Genomic DNA, 17,690 nt, shown 5'->3' with positions numbered 1-17,690 from the left:
TTGTCCGAGCGGAATTGCGGCTATCCTCGGGATAAACAATCAATCGTTATCCAACGTTCTCGTATTAAATAAGTGTGTCACTGCCGTTCCCACGATCGGACGTCTCAAACGCGCAGCCAACGTGAAAAAGTGACATTCGTTATAATAACATGCTAATGCGACGAGACCACCGAAGGTCCTTCAACATCCGCCGGTGTCTTTCTAGTGCAGTGCAGCTTAGTTCTGCGTTAGATCATTCATATATAACGACCAGCGTAACGGGAAAACAGAATTTCCATAGGTGATTCATCTGCTACGATTTTCACAGGCTGGGTTTTCACTGCGGGTCTTTGCGCACAATAACAATTGCCTGCATCGATTGCAAGAAGCTGGGCTTAAATAAGAATGTATCCGTTCTCTTAATCGTTTCAATCAGTTGCAAGTAACGTAACAGTACTGTTCGGTACGTTGTTTCTTTGCTTTGTATACCATTTATTTATTCCCATCGTTAGATTATAGCGCTTTATGCAGAAGTGAAAATGTCCGCTTCAACTGTAATTTTATTGTTTTATGATATATTTTGCTCGGTCATTTTTGTCGTAAATGCAGGAAATCGACAGTCCTGTTATCAGTAGACTGCAGACCTCTATGTGACGGCAGCTTCGAAATTCAGGGGACTGAGAATTGGTATCAAAAATGCAATGTTATCTCATTTCGACGCCATTTCAATTCTTAATCCTCGCAAGCCCCTTAGAAACAGGCGCCCAAAGGATCCTAGATTAGTGCTTCACTCGATTCTGCTTTGCATCAAGAAATGATTTTGCATTCATAATGAAAAACCGAATAAAAATTCGACGTTTCGTAGTGTTCGAAGAAACGAAACTAGGTGAATTGTTACTCCGAGGTGTACATGAATTACTATAACGTTGACTGTCACGCGAGTTTATTACGTTTTAACGGAACATTCATGCAAACCACGGTCTGTTTTTGTTTTGGAAAAAGGAAGCTCTAGTTACGTCAACAACCATAACAGATGTCCGTCCTGCATTTGCAAGCCACATATTATAAACCTAGGCTGGACAGCTGTTACGGTTGTTGTCTCGGTTCTATTTTTCCGGAAAATGAATTGCCTAAACTTGCAGAACTACTCAAATAGTAATATAGACAAATTGAATAATTTTTCCGGATGCTTGTCAGCGGGAATGCGCGAAAAACACCGAGCACGCGAAACATAGTCATAAAGTTTCGCAGCCTGAAGGTAGATGCTTGATCAATGGTTAAAGTTCGTGCGAGTTTCGAGCATGGAAAAAAAGGAAGGAAAAAGTGACAAATGGGAAAGATAGCGGCGAGAACGAGAACTCGAGAAAATGATGAAGCGGTAAATCAGGTTGTGAAATATGCACCGACGTTCGCTAAATCTTGGCGATACTTGAAAAGAGAAACCATTGCAGAAACGAAATTAGAGAAACTATAAACCATTAGAAAAATACCAGCTCGAACAAGACACACTATAAATACTATCCAATTGATAGGAAGCTTAAAAATTTTTACATAATAATCCCGAATGAAATGATTAGTTTACATTAGGTGTGATTTCTTGGTTCACTGTTGAAATGGCTAGTGCTATTAAAAAATTTATGTAACCGATTGTTAGCTACCAATACAAAAATTATGTTTGAAGGACCAGAGGAAATTTGGAGAATTAGGAAAGATTATTTGGTGGTGGGAAATGTTTAAAATTTCTGCGCGAATAAAATCAGTTTGGAATCGCTTACTTCGGTCGCTGGCGGCCGCTGTCAAATCTTTGGCAGTGTCTTCGTATGATGCGCTGTTTACGGGCGCAAGTTTGGTAAGCAACTTTGGCTCGGACGCAGTAATGGCACCACTGCTGAGTGCAAACAGACAGGCGAAAGAGAATATCTGAAATAGAAGTACAGGAAATTGAATTTCGTCACTCGCGATCCTCTATAAGTACAGAACTCGATTAATTAAATTTGCGAGTGTCGAAGCACATTTGATGAATGCGTCTGCCTGTAATTTTATCAATAAAGTAACATATGCGTGGGATTACAATGGATCCAATTAGAAAACATATATTCACGGATTCGTTAATACGTTTAATTTACAAAGCGTCGCATAATCGAGTTTATTATACAATTTCATGAACATTTGTCTGTACTTAAATCGATATTTTGGTTCTGAGCGAAATGAACACGTTTTATCGAAAATAAACAGGAGATTATATATTTTATCGTATCTCTCGATACACTGCCAGCGGTCTTGACTTTCACTTCCTTTAATGGCAAATATTGACACAGAAATATGTTCCTAAGAATGGAAATAGGATTGTATCTTCTGGGTTATGTACACTGCACTTTACGTAATGCGGAAGATAAGAGAGGTCATAAGATAAAAAGTCTGAAACGGAGGTGGTGAAAAAGTCGTGAATAGACTGCAGAGCTATACTTGCGGTTTTTATGGATTCTGTCATGCGGAAGATGTACAGAAAAATTTCATTTTCTGAATTAACTCGCTCTACTCTACTTCTACTCCACTAATATATTCTACTGATCTCCATTAATACTTTTTACTCTACTACTATCTTCTCAGCTACTCCTCAATAATACTCTCAACTTTACTGCTCTACTGTTCTTCATTAGTACTCTCTCTACTCTACTACTCAACTACTCTTTATTAACACTTTCTACTCTACTACTCTACTGTTCAACACGAATACTTTCTGCTCAGCTACTCAACTATTCAACTCCTCTTTATTAATACTCTCTTCTCTACTACTCAACTACTCTTCATTATTACCCTCTACTGTACTACCCAACTACTATTCATTAATACTCTTTATTCAACTACTCAATTATTCAGCTACTCTTCATTAATACACTCTACTGTGCTACTCAACTATTCTTCATCAATACCCCCTTCTCTACTACTGAACTACTCTTCATTAATACTCTCTACTCAACTACTCAATTACTCTCCATTGATACTCTCTGCTCTACTGCACATTAATACTCTCTACTATATTCTACGTAAATGAAAAATATTATAAGATTATATTTATTTTTTATTATTATTACTTCCAGTAATATTGTACGATAAGTACTATATTGGATGCACACAATTATATTAAGGTATCTAAGTCTGTTATATCACTTAAGACGTAAAAAACGAGAACTTCATGCATTGTACCATGCACAATTATACAAATTCCATAAAAAATGTTCAAGATCCGTGCATAATTTTAAAGCGAGGATACAAAACGCTGTTCTAGCTTCATCGTTCCAAGCCGAGACACCGAACAAGAAGGAAAGCCGTTATTTCGCCACCGTAAAAATAAACCTGTCAGTCTAACAAGAGTATCATTCACTCCGCACGCTAATTGTTCCTCTTTCGCCTTTTTCCAACGTTGGACCGGATTTTTTCCGAGCGCGGCACAAATGAAACACGCGATCGGTTCTGTATCGGAGATATACGCACGCTTCGTTCTGGCCTGTCAAAATTTTTCCTCTCAAAGAACGATTCTGTCAGTGATTCAGAAAAAGCTGCCCCATTCGCGAATTCTCTCTGTCCACTTCGACATCGTTCAAGCGGAAAATTTAGAGTCGCTTCTTTTCGGGCGAGTACATTTGCATTTTGCATGCGGTAGCGTTGCACGCGTGGGCTCGAGTGGGCCTTAAAAATGTGCACGGGCTTGAAAGTTTACACGTTAAATAATTATTCGCATGAATTTAAGCGGGAGGACGCAAAGGTCTCAAACAGTTCACTTTTCCGACAATGCTAGCTACAGTTTCTGAGAACAGTTTCATACCAAAAAATCGCTCAGCCCCAAACCGATTTCAATGCACGACCAAGGAACATTACGATTTTCCACAGGATCAAAAGCGATTCTACACAGGAAGCGAAAAGCAACACTTGGTCAGCTAAAAGCACACTTCGCCCCGAGTAAACGCTAAATTCCGTCGGCAAGGAGTGAAGGAGAAGCCGAAGAGAGGGTGAGTAGCTCGCGGAGTCCACTTACCAGCAAAAGTGGCTGCATTTTTCTTAACAGCAACGAGATCTTCAAAGGAAACGCGTTCGCCGATGTTTCGATGATTTGTTCTCGGACCACGGCGCGAATAGCCCCTATATACCTACACGTTTCGCGAACCCCTCCTCGTCTTTCTGAACCGATCCGTGAGTTTGTTTAAACCGTGTTGCTCGGCAGACGACGTTGACAAGGTCACCTCCGGCTCGAGAGAGAATCGGCCGCGCCGTCGTTTCGCGTGACACGCCTATGAACAACGTTCCGCCTATAGTTTATGGGAAAACGCGTATCCTTCTTTCAGCGGACCGCGCGTATGCACATTGTGGCAACCGGAGGCATCCTCTATTATCCTTCGATTTCAGCGGACGTCATCGCGCGAGGACGCGAAATTAATCCGAAGTAGCTCAAGACCGGTGGAACCGAGCTTGAACCGACCGGGCGGAAATCTTCCGCGTGGTGCACGCGACGATTTGTTAATCATACTATTTTGATTTTTAATCGTCGAGGCTGTCACGATCGTATTTGGTCGCATGCGTGTGACCGCGGGGGAAAATATTGCGAACCGTTTTTCCGTTCTGGATGCAGTCGCTGGCTTTTATATTCGGGCACCCTTAAAAAGACGATGATTTTTTAAATATTGGACCACAGGACTTGGATATTTTTGGAGAAGTTAGAACAATTAGTTTACTGCATAATGTGGAAAATAGAAGAAATCGCAATTGGCCGGAATTGCGGAGAAAATACCAAAAATGTTTTATGTGGGCCCATATCGAAAGTTTAAAAAATACGTTTTGTAGATCTGGGTCGATTATACGTATTCTGAAAATTTCATCTATCATTCTTAAATACTTTTACTGTTTTAAATTGTATCTACTCATTTTTGTAATAAAGACAATGGAGATCAAAATTGGATTGAATGTTCATGAATTTTCTTCGACGTCTACGAGATTATGCAGGACAAAGTAGTCTCCAGTCATCGTAACCGTGAAGAATAGCATACGACAAGGAGTTAACGAGCGACTGAGATAATTGCACTTCAGTGACCTGAAAACTGGGATTTTTGTTAAACTTGGCGGGTCTGTAAGCGAGAGACATCTTCGGTCTCCAGGGTGAATAAGGATCCTCAAGATTAATGCGAGTTTTCCGGTGTCTTTTATATCTTGAAGATTAAGTTGCATAGAGGAGAAGTTTGTCGAGATAATGAATTAATGGTTTCCTGGACTATGATTTATTTAAATAAAAAAGGTTTGTTTAACCTTGTTGTAGTCCTCCAGTCTATCAATCCGTTCACGTTTTTTATTCTTTTAATTATACTAGCATGACTATGTAATATTTTTTTACCTAACCAAGTCTGTATTTTACAATAAACATGGTTTCACCTGTTCGAAGAATGTAAAAGAATTGACAGTAATATGTTATTTAACACTACTTCAAAGCTGTAATTTAAACAACGGCCGCAGCGGGGTTAAAAAAACATTTTAGTATGTAATTTACAAGGCATAGAATATGAATGATAGACTGCAAATTTTTAAGTAAAGTAAACATTTTCTTAGACAACTGCAAAAAACAGAAATCAAATGGAAATGAATTTTCTCTACTGATAAATTTCCCGCATTAATTTTTCTCATAAATGCATTTTGCAGTCTACTGAAGAATTTCCATTGCTTTTGTCTTTCAAGCAAATATTGAACTTTAAGGGACATTTTTCCCCTAGAAAACTAAAAGCTGTAAAAGAAAAGAATTTTCCAATATTTCTATTTTAATCTTCCATAAACCTACCAAGTTTAGTACGGTCTTAACTTTCTTAAGTTCCATATAAAGTATTAATTTTACATTTCCAAGCACTCCCGAGCTCATACCATAGATTACACGAGACTATGTAAATTAGAGGCCGGGAGGTTGACGCGAACGGTATTTGATACATAAACTCTTTCACATGATATTATATCTCAATTAACAGATAGTATGCACAATTAATACGGACCAAATTTAATTTTATTAGCATGTCTCGCATGCACTCGTCTAAAAATACTCTATATTCTCATCGAATCGATACCCAACTAATCGAACACACACGCGAAAGCAATTTACACGCATTCGATTAATTTGTCGTCCACCTAAATAGTTTCGAAGCAGTATATTAAGTTCGGAGCAGAAGTGCCGATATTTCTACAGATTGAATGAATTAATTTCACATTTGAAATTTAAATTCACGGCATTCTGTAGCAACAATTCCGCCCTGGAGTTATTCGTGGAATTAAGTCCAACGATTTAGCTACGGTCTCTCGCGGGCTACCACCGTATTTAAATAACATTCGCCGGATATTAATTTACGCTATTGCTTAGTTTTCCACCGGCTGTAATCTCTACGTACCCTAGCGGTATTTATATGTGGCCGGTTCTCGGAGTGGCGGGAAAGTTGCGTGGAAATTGCAGTAGTGCGGAACAGAAATTCGCGATTTCGAAATTCAATATCCGGACCTGCTGTTCGTGGGCGAATTCGGTGACGTCTGTCCTACCCTTTTGCAAACTATTCCCTGTTGACACCATATGGTTGTCCGAGCGAAATTTTAGAAATGTGTAACATTAAAAAATTGTTGCTCCTGTTGCTTACAATTCAGAGCAGAAAATTCATTTTCGTATAAAGATCCACAGTTCCGTCACAAATGAACAATATATGTGTTTTCTTTTTAAGGGAGAATTTTCTGAAATAGTTCAACAACTTCTTGCAATGTGATCAAGAGACGACCGTGATTTTTCATAGTCACAAGAGTGTATTAATAATTATTATAAATCGTTGTTCGACAAGTGCTTCTTCTACACCCTAAGACCTAAGCTTCTTCTTACCCACCCTTCTTATCGGAGCAACCCCTTTGATTTACGAGCTCGTAGCTGTTAAACTACGAAAGATGTCGAAAGAACATTTAGATAAATTTCACGTCGTTTTCGAAAGTCTATGCATTAATAACAACAAATCTTTAAGAAAATAATCTTTTTCACAAAAAATCTTCGTCTTCCATCGCCTCTATAAATCTTTCTCTTTTACTAAGCTAACAAGATTTCTTATTTTAACTTGGACGGTGTGTGCATACAGACCTTCAGAGAAGACATAAAAATGTAAATGTTTTCTCGATACTTGTAGTTCACATCGATAAAAACGGTGATTTCTCCCTCATAGTATAAACAATGCACCATCGATTTCAGAATTCTTCTTTTAGTTCAATAAATAATCGTGGGAGATGACATTAAAATTTGACGACCGCTATCATTTATGCGTGCGTTCATGCTAGGCGTAACAAATCTCAAGACCACGTTTCGACGATTCCATTGCAAAAAGTACTGCGTTACGATCGTTCTATAAAGAGACCGATCTTTAGTGTAACGGTACATTAACCACGCCTTCTTCATCGTATTTACTGGTTTATTCCCAGGTTGAATTGCGTGTTGCGTCATTGTAGTCCTTCCAGTACAGATATTTACCAATGACTCATTGATAGGTGACTACAACCTCCTCGGGAAATCATCGATTTCTCTTCAACAATCATGCTACGCTGTTGCATACGAAATGATCAATTTCAGAACGCTACGTTACGAAGCGTTTTCATAAAAAAATAGTGCTACAATCTATATATTTATTGTAAACCATTTTAAACTATAAATCTTTACAATTTTTCTTTAGACATTTAAGGGGGTATTCTAGTCTGCACTTTCATTTGTCTGGTCTTTTTAGGGAATTTTGTACAAAAAAATATGAGTATTTTAATATCCGCATTTTGCATACGATTGCCAGAGTTATATGTCGTTGAACAAGGTTCGTTTAAAACAAAGGCTGACACGATTCCGTTCGTTCTGCTTTTCTGAAATGAAAAAATCAATAGGATTTTGACAAGTTGATGCATTGATATTCTCAAATTATGTTAACCTTTCATCTGTTCTAAATTACACCTGTCCAACTTTATCATAAGTGCATAAAATCCGCAGTCTACTAATTACAATGGCATTTTGGAAAAATGGTACGTTCGTTAACGTCACTGCCAAAAATTGGAAATTTGACATGCAACAAGAGCCAGAATATATGTATTAATCATCGGAAATCTGCCATTGTGTCTTTCAAATCGGATGTTCAAGGGAGCCAGACAAAACGGCCAAACAAAACGGCATTAACGTACCATTTCAGACCCAACGACCTCAAAAAATCCCGAGAACAGTAAAAAGAAAAAAGACGCAACGCCTACTTCGTTTTCATGGTCCCCATTCTCTCGAAATTCACTTGGTCACCGCGAGGGCTTCATTTCTCCGAGTTCTTTCAATATTGCGCAATTAAGACCGGCGAAAAACGCCGAGGGAATAAATGTCGCGGAAAGTATGTCCAATTTCCTCGATGGCCCGTTTTCGACAATAAACAGCGACTCAACGATAACGATAACAAACGGGACGACACGCGTTACAACGAGACGGTACACGGTTGTCGGCCGGGTTCATTGTTAAAAAGTCCACGAAAAAGCGGTTGCAACACGAAGGTGTTACGTTTCGGTCACACTTTCCGCGCTCGCACACAACGTTTACGGTGACATTGGGATAAGGTGCGAGCCGCGCGCTGCGACGTGCACGTTTAATGCACAGACGGACGCCGACATAAAAAATATAATGCGCATGCATATTCATGACCTGATGCAGAGACCACCGGGCATTCAATGAGAATACCTTTTTAAAATTGGCCCAAACGACTGGACCTTTTTTTACCAATCAGAAGCATTGATTCGCTAAATCACGTGCAAACAGATTTCGAAGAAATTGCAATTGGTAGGAATTACATGAGAAAAAAGAAGAAGAAAAGGCAAAGAATATCTCTGTACCACTTCAAGGAATTCGGTCTATGCGTGTGCGTCTATGAGAAGTACAAACACAGTTGACAAGTAACAGTCTGTTAGCCCCGTTCGCAACTGCGTACCGACATTCTCACAAGAAAATTTTTGAAAAAAAATCTAACTTGTACTTTACTGCGAGGAAGAGGTCGTTCTAGCCCAGACCTTTTGTTTTCAACGTGGTGGTAATCACTCATTACGGATTCCCTGCCCTCTCTGTGGAGAGAAACGGACATGTGACGATGACCTCCCTGAGCCAGTGTCGCCAGATGAGGGGAGGGAGCACGAATCGAGGGGAAAAAGTTACCCCCTCTCTGCCAGTACCGGAGTACGCACGACGGAGGCGAAACGCGTCACGTGACCGTGCCGCGACGGAAGCGTGGGGAATAGCGCGGTAGAAGGGGAAATTAGAGTGGGGGAACAAGTCTTGATCTGGCGACTATCCCCTGAGCTAATAGGAAGGGGGACAGAAACTCGTAACCGAAATCCTCTCTGCTCCCCCTCCACCCGACAACAATCGAAAATGAAAGTGTTCTGCATTGATCAGAAAAATAGGAGCTAAGTGAAAACTTCTTTCCACCCTTAATCATTTTAATCAATTGCAAATAATACATCGGTGCTGCCAGGTTCTCATGTTTTACTCGTTTTAAATTATGCTTTCACTTGGACAGCAAGAGGGGTGAGACAGGGGTGCCCGCTAAGTCCACTGCTGTTCACGTTATTGTTGGCGGATATAGATGAGGTACTAAAGAAGGGAGGCTGGGGAGGGGTAAAGGTGGGAGGAAGGGGAATTTACACCTTGGCATATGTAGATGATAGCGGTACTGGAGTGCTATATGGATGAAATTACGCTTTCAAAAACACCCTTGAATTGCATCTTCGTCTTGAATGCCTAAAATTCGCAGTTTAACGATCGTGTTCGAAGCAAGGATCGTCTTCAGCGCCGATATCGAATACAATATCGGAGGGTTTCGAGTACCATGCAGAAATAACTGACATTGCGAACAGAGTGCATTTGGCGGAATAATCGCACACAGAATATGTCTATCCGCTCTTCCGGACGTTGCAGTTCCGGCACAGACAATGCAACACACCAGAAGAGCCCCGTGGCGAGACCAAGAAGATCCGTAGACTGATGAGCATCGTAAGCAATCAGATGCATCTCTGTAAGATCTAGGCTCTTTGTTTCCCGGCGAGTGTAACGAAACCGTGTTACAACAATAGAATCGATTCTGGCGCGCTGCAGCTCGGAGAGAAAACGCATCTGGCGGCTGCTATTGGCATATCGATGCAACATGTGCTCCACTGCGTTCAAGCTGTGCATACGTCTTTCGCGTAAATGGATTTACTCAACACTAGAAACGCCGACGAGTCGAAAGGACGCGCGTTTAAATTTTGTCGAAGTAAACTATAAATCTTCGGGGAAATCTCTGTTTTCTTCATTTCATTAACGAGCACTCGATCAGCATTTTTGATCTGTTCACCTCTCTGTTATTATTTACGTTTCGTAATAGATTGTAATTTTATTTTTGGTATTCATCGATTATTTCATTTCATTTTTATGTTACCTTCAGACGGAGTTGGGTCTGTCCAGACCCAGAGTTGTAAATATTTAAATTGTAATCTTTTAGCAGCTAGATTCATTCAAATTACAAATTCAAGAACAAGTTCAATTTATCAACTAGAACATTTTATATGGCAAGCATACAGTAGAAATGTTATGAATATTTGTTACGAGTTTCCTTGTATTTTACAAATACGCGAATGTTATAAATACTAAAAGATAAGAGAGTTTTGACAAAATAAATTTATTTGGTAATTTTCTGTAGGAACACCATCAGCCATTTTCGAACAAACGCGTGAAGGATATTGTAGCAGTAGAAACATCTGTTTACCACAAAGTGAAACGAAAATGCTCCTTAACGATCGCAACCGGAACGACAGGTTTGTAAGTCGGTGCAAACACGATCCCTGGTGGTAGCAGAGTGATGAATGGTTGTTTCTAACAAGCTCGTTAGACAGAACAAGACCATGTCGTCTTGAGAAAGCAACTTTTTCTTAAAACAGAAATAAAATGAGAGAAATAAAATTTTCCTTAACCCTTATTTCGACCTATATCAACAGCAAAAACGTTATAGTGAAAACATCATATTTTTAAAGAAGGAATGTAAAATTATTTAGAGAAGGGGACACTGAAACGACTTTTTAATAATGGAAACGAAAATGGAAATGGTTACTCGGATACCTGATTATTAATGGGTTTTATGTATTTATGATAAAAATTGTATGAATTTTTACTTATTGAAATTATTCAGAAAGGAACTAGACTAAGGGACTCAATTACGGTGCCTATATTAATTGTACTTATTTTTTAAGCATAATGAATATTAAAAAAGAAATATATAACATATATATTAACTGATTTTAATGAAAAAAATTTCATATCGTTTCTTTAATATTCATCATGCTTCAAAAATAAGTAAAATAAGTATAATAAAGTAAGTATAATTGATATAGGCACAATAATTGGTACCCCCACAGTCATATGGTCCTTTACCCTATGCCACTCCTGTATCTATGCAAACAATTTTTATTTTGCATAAAAATCTGCAATCTACTGATTATTAACACAAGACTAAACGGTGTAGAGATCAAAATCTAAAACATAGGATGTTAGAAACTGTAGCAGAAAAATTTTCATTTTCGTCTTTGTATCTGATTTACAGTATCAGTTTATTGGAAGAAAGTGACATAATCAATACAGGTCGACACGAAACCTATCGTGAATGCATGTCGTAACAAAGGCATTCAATCACTTCCCTGCATGTAATGGCACCCTGTGCTGAATTATGCATTTAAGCACACGACGTGCAGTTACAATGGATCAAATCTTTCGGATAGTTCTCCTAAACGTTCCAAAAATTAAGGTCAAACGGTTCATAAAAAAAGCACGTTTCGCAACCTTTTAGAGTTTTCGAAACGGAATCACTTAAGTGAATGGCGCGGATTTGGTATAGCTTAATACATTCAAGGTACATGCATTTACCTTTTGATAAGTAAAGTTTGTGATAGAGCAACTATGATTGCGAACTGGCGAATCGGAAGCGACGCGTGGAGCAATGAAAGGCCAATGGGGCACGAGAGTAAAATTTTCATTGCGCCCAATGAAAACACATATCAATCGAATCGATACTTCGATCGGCGGCGGTTGAATTGTGTCAACAAACTGCTGGAAAATTCAGTGGCCATTCGAACTATGAAACTTGTTTACGAAATCTCCATCGGATATCAATTTTTTTAGTATTTCATAAAATGGAAATTAACCGGAAATGTAAAGTACCAATAAAATCACCAATTCGGAGAAATAAAGGACACGCAAACGCTACGCGGGCTCTTTAAAATCGATAATAACAAATTAAAAAAATATATGATATAAAGAAATACGTCTACAATTTTTAAACAGATTTTATCTAAACGTTATTGTACTTACACGACGCTTAACTCGAAGGCGAAGCAAAATTAGTCCTGGATTGAATGCGTCGATGATAATGAGCAATTTGTTTACGCGTCGTTTGTGGGAGAAGCAATATATTGTAGCATAAACTCGATCGCAAATATAAATATGTTCGAATTTTAATGGTTTACATAATTGTGGCTCGTTGCAAATGCAAATAACTTAAATGAGAACTGTTTGCGGTCAACGATTTTATAATTACTTGGTACTGAATAAATTTATGTTACGATAAAATATTTTTAATAGGACCAGGAGTGTCCTTGGATTTTTAAGTGTCAAGATGTTACTGTACCGAAGGTTATGCGAGTACTGGCGTGAAAGTGCGTTTATATGTCACTTTATAGACGGTGCGACCGTGATTATTACAAATGTGTTTTTCAGAGACGCAAGAATCTCAAGTTACGATCATTGTCCGCTGGTAACGGCGCATAATCGAGCACGTGCTTCGCGCGCTATTGTGCGCCCCTGACAAGGAATGACCTACCATAAATCGCGGCTGCCGGTTTCTTACGCCGTTTTCACGGAGACACGGATGAACAGCTCCTACAAATGAATTTTCAATCAGAGCATACTTGAACGAACGGAAACTTACGAGAAAGATACGCACAGTATTCTTAAATTCTTCTAACCTATTCATAGTTTTGTATTTGACCTATTTTTTTTTACAGATCGCTTATCTGTATTAATATATACAGCCGCGTTTGTTATTAAACGACCTTGTTAACATCATTCTCGAGCTTGTTGTTATTAATGTTACGAAAGACAATATCAACAAATATGTCAACACGCTTCCAGCTATTATCACTATTCAACGGTGGCAAAAAATTGCTACCTACTTTTTTCTGTACGATGCGCAAAATGTGAAAATTACGTTTCTTGCTTGATTCATGGGAGGCATTAATAAAGTTTATATTTTTTACTTTTAATTTCCATTTTTCCCCTTGGTATTCATTAATATAATTCTAAAAACCATGACGCGAATGTTCGTGTGATATTTTATTTTTGAAAATAAAATTCCGAGGGAATATATAAAATGGAATAATTTTCCCCGTGAAAAAACTGAATTTTGATTGAAAATTTCGACTAAAAAGCCTTAACTCCATTTCACAGAAATGAGCTGTAAATACATAAACATCGAGTTACAAGGAATAAACTTAGATCACGATATTATGCAAGAAACAAAGTATACACTCAGAGAATTAAGTAATATGTGTTACTCATTATCACTGTACTATGCTCTCTCTTAAGGAGCATTTAGACGATCAATATTATATTGTCAATATCATCGAACATATACGCCACAAATCGACGTATTGTCAATAATATTGAACGTATAGAGAAAATGTAATTTGGCAATACATGTTGACAGTATGTATTAATCCACATAGGGTTAATCGTATACTAGAATGCTGAGAATCTTGAAACATTAACACTGAAAAAGTATTTGAATACTAAATATCTGAAGAAACATTTTTTCTCGAAAATGCTGCAAACTAAAACGTGTCTGAAAATATTGAAACAGTTTTTCCACGATTGTGTACACCATAAATTTGAAGACCGAAACTTCTTCATTACAACGACCCCCTAAAATTAGATTTACGATTTTTGTTTTATCGGTTTATCGAGTTTTCGCGGATACATGTTCCGCTAACTTGTACGACCGAATGGCGTGCAACCGATACTGTTCCTCATTTATGTTCCATAAGACGACGAAAAAAAAAGAAATACGTAAAGCAAATTTCAGGAAGTCGTCGTGAAGCTTTGACCTTAACATCTACGGTACATTTAGACACACAATAAAAAATTTTACAATGTTTTCGCAGACGTTTCAATTTGTAGTACTTTCGAGGAAAACTCCAGTTTCCACCAAACTATAATAGTTTCAATGTGGATACTGTTTAAAAAATTTTTTAAATTTACTGTTCGAGCTCTCCTCGAAGCCATTGTATCAAGAAAACGCAGTTTGTCAATACATGTTCATAGTATAGGGGTACTGATCCTCTGAACATTCCATTACAATTGAATTTTCCCAAGATCCTCCCCCCCCCCCACACATTGTCCCGCAAACAATCCCATAAACCTTCCAATTCGCAAACTCGTTTCAGACGGTGATGGTAACGCGATTTGAAAATAGAGCAAAAATTTTCTGTACCTAATGCTATTTTTTGTCACCATATTAGTAATATTTTTCTGATTTCAGTGAAACCGAACAAGCTACAATTTATATTCTACAATTTACAATATTCACTCTTTTAATTCACGTCATAGTAGAACCTAGATTCAATAACAATTACTTATTAATTTGTAATAATTACTATTACAAATTATGATTAATTCCTGATTAATTATTATCATTAATTCCTTATTAATTTGTACAATAAATACTGTCGTATTGATCCCACCGAGTAATTTAAATGTGAAACGTATTCGACTAATGGGTAATTTAAACACCATCGGTTCGGATCATCAAGGATCCACTAAATCGCGATTTAAACAACTAAATACGAGCCAAACTGTATCGTGTTTGATCTCATTTTACCCAGAAAAGTGTCATAAATGCATCAGTAAAAGTTTCACAAAGAAAATTCAATCTCACCTTACTCAAAACCAAAGAATGTCCCGTATCGAATTAGCACTGTCTTATCCATGTATCTGGTATCGTGTTGTACGCACACTCGCGTTCTGAATGCGGTGCGAGCACAATACGCGGAAAAGAAAAATAAACCTGAATAGCTACTGTATCGAGCAACGGGGTCTGTTCATTATTCAAACGTAAATTTCTGGAAACGGGGAATGGTCGTGGGCTACGTCGAAAACAGCAGGGTGAGAGTTCACGGTAGTGTGCAGCGCGCTCGTATTCGCGCCGGAACAGCCGGCAGGGTCACGAAGAGCGCAGGTTCGACGATGATCTCCTTCCACGAGGAAAAGCCCGCCGAAGTGTAGCGCCCCACCGCAGAGATCCTGAAAACCGACGACATTTCGTCGCGAGTTCTCGGAAAGCGCGGTTCTGTCCGAAACGACTGCCGATCGCGCGCTGAATCCATCGATCTCGTCGAACCCTCGTCAATCGACGCTAACCTATCCTTATCCTCACCAATCCTCAGCATTTATCCTACTCACCTGTCTCTTCAAACTGTATCACACAAACGCAACAATCCCAAACAACTACCAAAATCCAATCGATCTTATCCTCAAGATTCCTCGCTAATCAGCACTTATCCTAGTCGCCTATATCTTCAAACTACCTCACACAAACGCAAACAATCCCAAACTACCAAATTCCATCGATCTTGATGAATCCTCACTGATCAGCGCTCAGTTACGTTTATCCTCAAGATTCTTCACTAATCGTCACTAATCCTCTGTTACGTCAAACCACCTCAAACCATCCCATACAACCTCAAACGACCGAACACAGTTCAATGGAGCCAATCGGGGAGAAAAAGGAGCTCGCGGGAAAATGAGAAAAAAAGAAGGGTCTGCGACGTCAGTCTGCGTTTCGTGCCGCAGTGAAGAATGTTTCGACGGATGTTTCGGAGGTCGTAAATAAAGGCGGAATGTCAAAGAGGAGCGCCAAGAAGTGAGTGGCGCGAAGGAGACCTGGAAAAGTGCGGTTCGAGCCGAACAGTCTGCTGCAGCCCTTTGATCCGGTCGCGTTTTCCGCGCTGTCAACGTCCAACACGTCGAGCGCAACTGACCGAGCCCGCGATTGTTGACAACGGTAGTCGAGCCGTGACAGCGGTAGGATTGTTGTGCGCGGTGTGCCGGGAATTAACAACGACGACACGTGTTCTTAATCGAGGATCTACCGATTCGGACATCGGCTGGACGCAGGTGTGCGGGATTTCCGGTAGTTTCGGAGCGCCAGGTGCCGGAAGAGTTTGCGCGAAAGTTTGCCTCCCTGTCTCTGAATTCGGGGCATCACTCTTCGGTTTGGCAATCACTGAATTCAATTGAGAACTAGCTACGATCTAGCTCTTCGGATGTTTGCGAGTTACTCGTGTCGGAAGAATTCGGATATTACTCATCAGCCTGACAACTTTGTCCACTGAAACTGTCAACTCTGAATGTTCAATTCGGATCTTCTTAGATCATTGAGTTAGTCGAGTTTGGTCCGGATCAGGTGTCTCGGAAGAATACCACCACTCTTCGGTTTGACGGCCTTCCAGCAATCCAGTGAGCACGTCAACAATCAATTAATCACAGTGTTCGATCAAGATCTCTGGATCATTCTGCTAGTCGATTCCTTCGCGAGTTGCTTGGCGTTACGCGATCATGCGATCACGGTCATCGGGATAGTCGGTTTCCATAGGATTTTTACGAGCCGCTTGACTTTTATGATGATACGTTGACGCATCAGACAAGATGCTATGCGTTAGACGGTTGAAAGACTCGATCATCCTCGCGATCTCGAGGACCGTTTGAACCAGGTGTCCCGTGGGAGTACAGAAGAGGTGAAAATGACAGCGCGGACCCGGTCGATGGTGGAACCCTTGGAACGGCAATTCTAACTCTGATTGAAACCCTTTTGAGCGACTAAACAATGTCCGGCTCGTGGTGATAGGAACAGAGGGACCGTAGATTGCGATCGTTCGCGCGGAAATATTTGACGGGAAGGGCAGCGTCCAGGGACTCCATGATTGATCTTTAAGTGGATGCTGAGGAGATCGGTGAGTTGCATTGTTAATACGATTTGGGGGAACAAAGGGATCGGAGAAAGTTCCGAGGCTGAGTTCGAGGCGAGTTTGGTTGTGGGTTCGTTTGTTCGGGAACCGGTTCGGTTACTAATCATTTAGTAATTGTAGAGCGATCGTTGTATAGTAGTTACAGGAAGCACTGTTAGTTTGTTTTTGAATGACTGGTAATTATAAATGTTTAAGTGGCGAATTCGATAACGGGTCCTCATTTATTCGAGCACAGGTCAAGACGCAATGCTATTTGTACAATATCAAAAGAGTTACTGCACACTGTAAGTTGTTACAATAGATGGTGATTATGAATATTCAAACATTTTAAAATATTTTTTGAATTTATTACCAAAATGAGAGGGTGCAATATAAAACAGTGGGAGCATTGAAAGTATTTGAAAATATTGTTGTAACTTTTAAAGTTAGTAACAGTAAGGAAAGAACTAAATGTCTATGTAACTCCTTTGTTTTGCATTTAATACGGGCGATTTTCCGCAGTCCAATCATAATATTTGTTTTAAAGTTCTTATCGAAATGATTAACCTTGATATTGTCAGGCAACACGAGCATACAGAAACAGCATGGTTCTGCACCTTGCTATT

General features: G+C 39.3%; 2 protein-coding genes across 3 annotated transcripts in view; one reads left to right on the top strand and one right to left on the bottom strand.

The window, feature by feature from the left end:
- The window catches only part of LOC143353386 (uncharacterized), a 36,977-nt gene that overhangs the window by 4,282 nt on the left and 15,005 nt on the right, over window positions 1-17,690 (bottom strand). The window contains exons 1-2 of one of the 2 annotated variants that reach the window (XM_076786665.1): window positions 4,016-4,168; window positions 1,755-1,899 (exon numbers count right to left, since the gene is read on the bottom strand). In XM_076786665.1, coding sequence (XP_076642780.1) covers window positions 1,755-1,899; window positions 4,016-4,033 — 163 coding nt within the window. In that variant the 5' untranslated portion in view covers window positions 4,034-4,168. Of the gene's footprint in view, window positions 1-1,754; window positions 1,900-4,015; window positions 4,169-17,690 lie in introns of those variants that run through there. The other variant, XM_076786664.1, reaches the window with a different exon arrangement.
- Window positions 16,930-17,690, top strand: part of LOC143353385 (RYamide receptor) — a 21,731-nt gene continuing 20,970 nt past the window's right edge. The window contains exon 1 of the mRNA XM_076786662.1: window positions 16,930-17,070. Within this exon, the coding sequence (XP_076642777.1) occupies window positions 17,056-17,070 (15 nt within the window). The 5' untranslated portion in view covers window positions 16,930-17,055. The remainder of the gene's footprint in view (window positions 17,071-17,690) is intronic.

Source organism: Halictus rubicundus, chromosome 4, assembly GCF_050948215.1.
Source record: "Halictus rubicundus isolate RS-2024b chromosome 4, iyHalRubi1_principal, whole genome shotgun sequence".
Taxonomy (NCBI): Eukaryota; Metazoa; Arthropoda; class Insecta; order Hymenoptera; family Halictidae; genus Halictus; species Halictus rubicundus.
This window is presented reverse-complemented; position numbering and strand designations above follow the sequence as displayed.